At 50.7% G+C, this 1,103-nt stretch overlaps 1 protein-coding gene across 1 annotated transcript in view; it reads left to right on the forward strand.

Moving 5' to 3' along the window:
* Nucleotides 1-614: 614 nt before the first annotated feature.
* Nucleotides 615-1,103, forward strand: part of FHAD1 (forkhead associated phosphopeptide binding domain 1) — a gene marked incomplete at both ends in the record, with an annotated part of 21,420 nt that continues 20,931 nt past the window's right edge. The window contains one exon of the mRNA XM_029084908.1: nucleotides 615-845. Coding sequence (XP_028940741.1) covers nucleotides 615-845 — 231 coding nt within the window. The remainder of the gene's footprint in view (nucleotides 846-1,103) is intronic.

Genomic DNA, 1,103 nt, shown 5'->3' on the forward strand with positions numbered 1-1,103 from the left:
CCAAAGGATCCACGTGTGCAAAGGGCAGTGAACGTGGCTGTTTGTACGTGCAAAGCTAGAAAAGGTGGTTTTGTCTGCTGCGTCTCTGCTGCCCCTGAAGCTTTTTTTTTTTATTCCAAGTGTATTATTCTTCTTTGGAACAATCTATGATATTTAATCCCCCTTTGCACTGGTCTCTTTGTAGTGCCAGAGTTGGGTACTGAATTCACAGACTGGAAAGCAGCTGCTGCCTTAGGATAGTTTTGGGAGAAGTGTGAGGGATGCTGCTGACCATGACCAGTTCTCACGCTGACGTCTGCTACTGGGGTATTTGTTTTTTTCCAGTCTCAGCCAGTGTCTCAGGAGATGGTCAGAGCAGAACTCCTTCCCTGGGGACTCAGGACACAGATTTCCTGCCTCAGGAGAAGGTGATGCTGGGGAAGGTGTGAGGGACTGTCACCAAAGGGGACTGGTGCCATGCACGGGCACTGCTGGGGGGAAGAAGGATGTAGGGAAGGGATGTGGGAAGCTGATGCATGCAGGTCCATGCAGTTGATGGCCACGAGTCCTGGAGCAGGTGGCCCAGTGTCTCTGTAGCCGTCAAGTGATGGACGGCACCTGTAATCTGTCCATAGGGTGAAAAACTTCTGCCACTGGAGAAGGCAATCGGTCACCTTTCTGGTTTGGGAACAGAATCCAAGCAGAAAGCTGCCGTGGTGAGAGATCTGCAGGAGGAGATCGCAGCCATGGCCAAGAGCCTGGCTCAGGCGGCGGCAAGGAACGAGGTGGAGCTGACGCAGAAGCTGCTGGCCTTCGACAGAGAGCTGGGGGACAAACGGGAGGAGATCCAAGCCTTGAGGGAACAGGTACTGAATGCATCCACAGGCACTGAGCAGGGAGAAAACCTCTGTGATACAGAGGGATTTGGAGTTGTACAGCCAGTGTTGAGGAGGAGCAGTGGCTGAAACCAAGGGAAATGAGAGAAAGTTTGGGGTTGCTTTTCTTTTTTTTTCTTCCAGTTGTTTTATTTTGCAAATTTCCTTTCTGTGCAAATTTTCCATAAGGAAGCTGGTAAATAAATATCCCACATATGTGGTAGGATGTGTAATGCTGCAGAGGGGAGG

The sequence above is a fragment of the Antrostomus carolinensis genome, unplaced genomic scaffold (genome assembly GCF_000700745.2).
Source record: "Antrostomus carolinensis isolate BGI_N321 unplaced genomic scaffold, ASM70074v2 scaffold1480, whole genome shotgun sequence".
In the NCBI taxonomy this organism is placed as follows: Eukaryota; Metazoa; Chordata; class Aves; order Caprimulgiformes; family Caprimulgidae; genus Antrostomus; species Antrostomus carolinensis.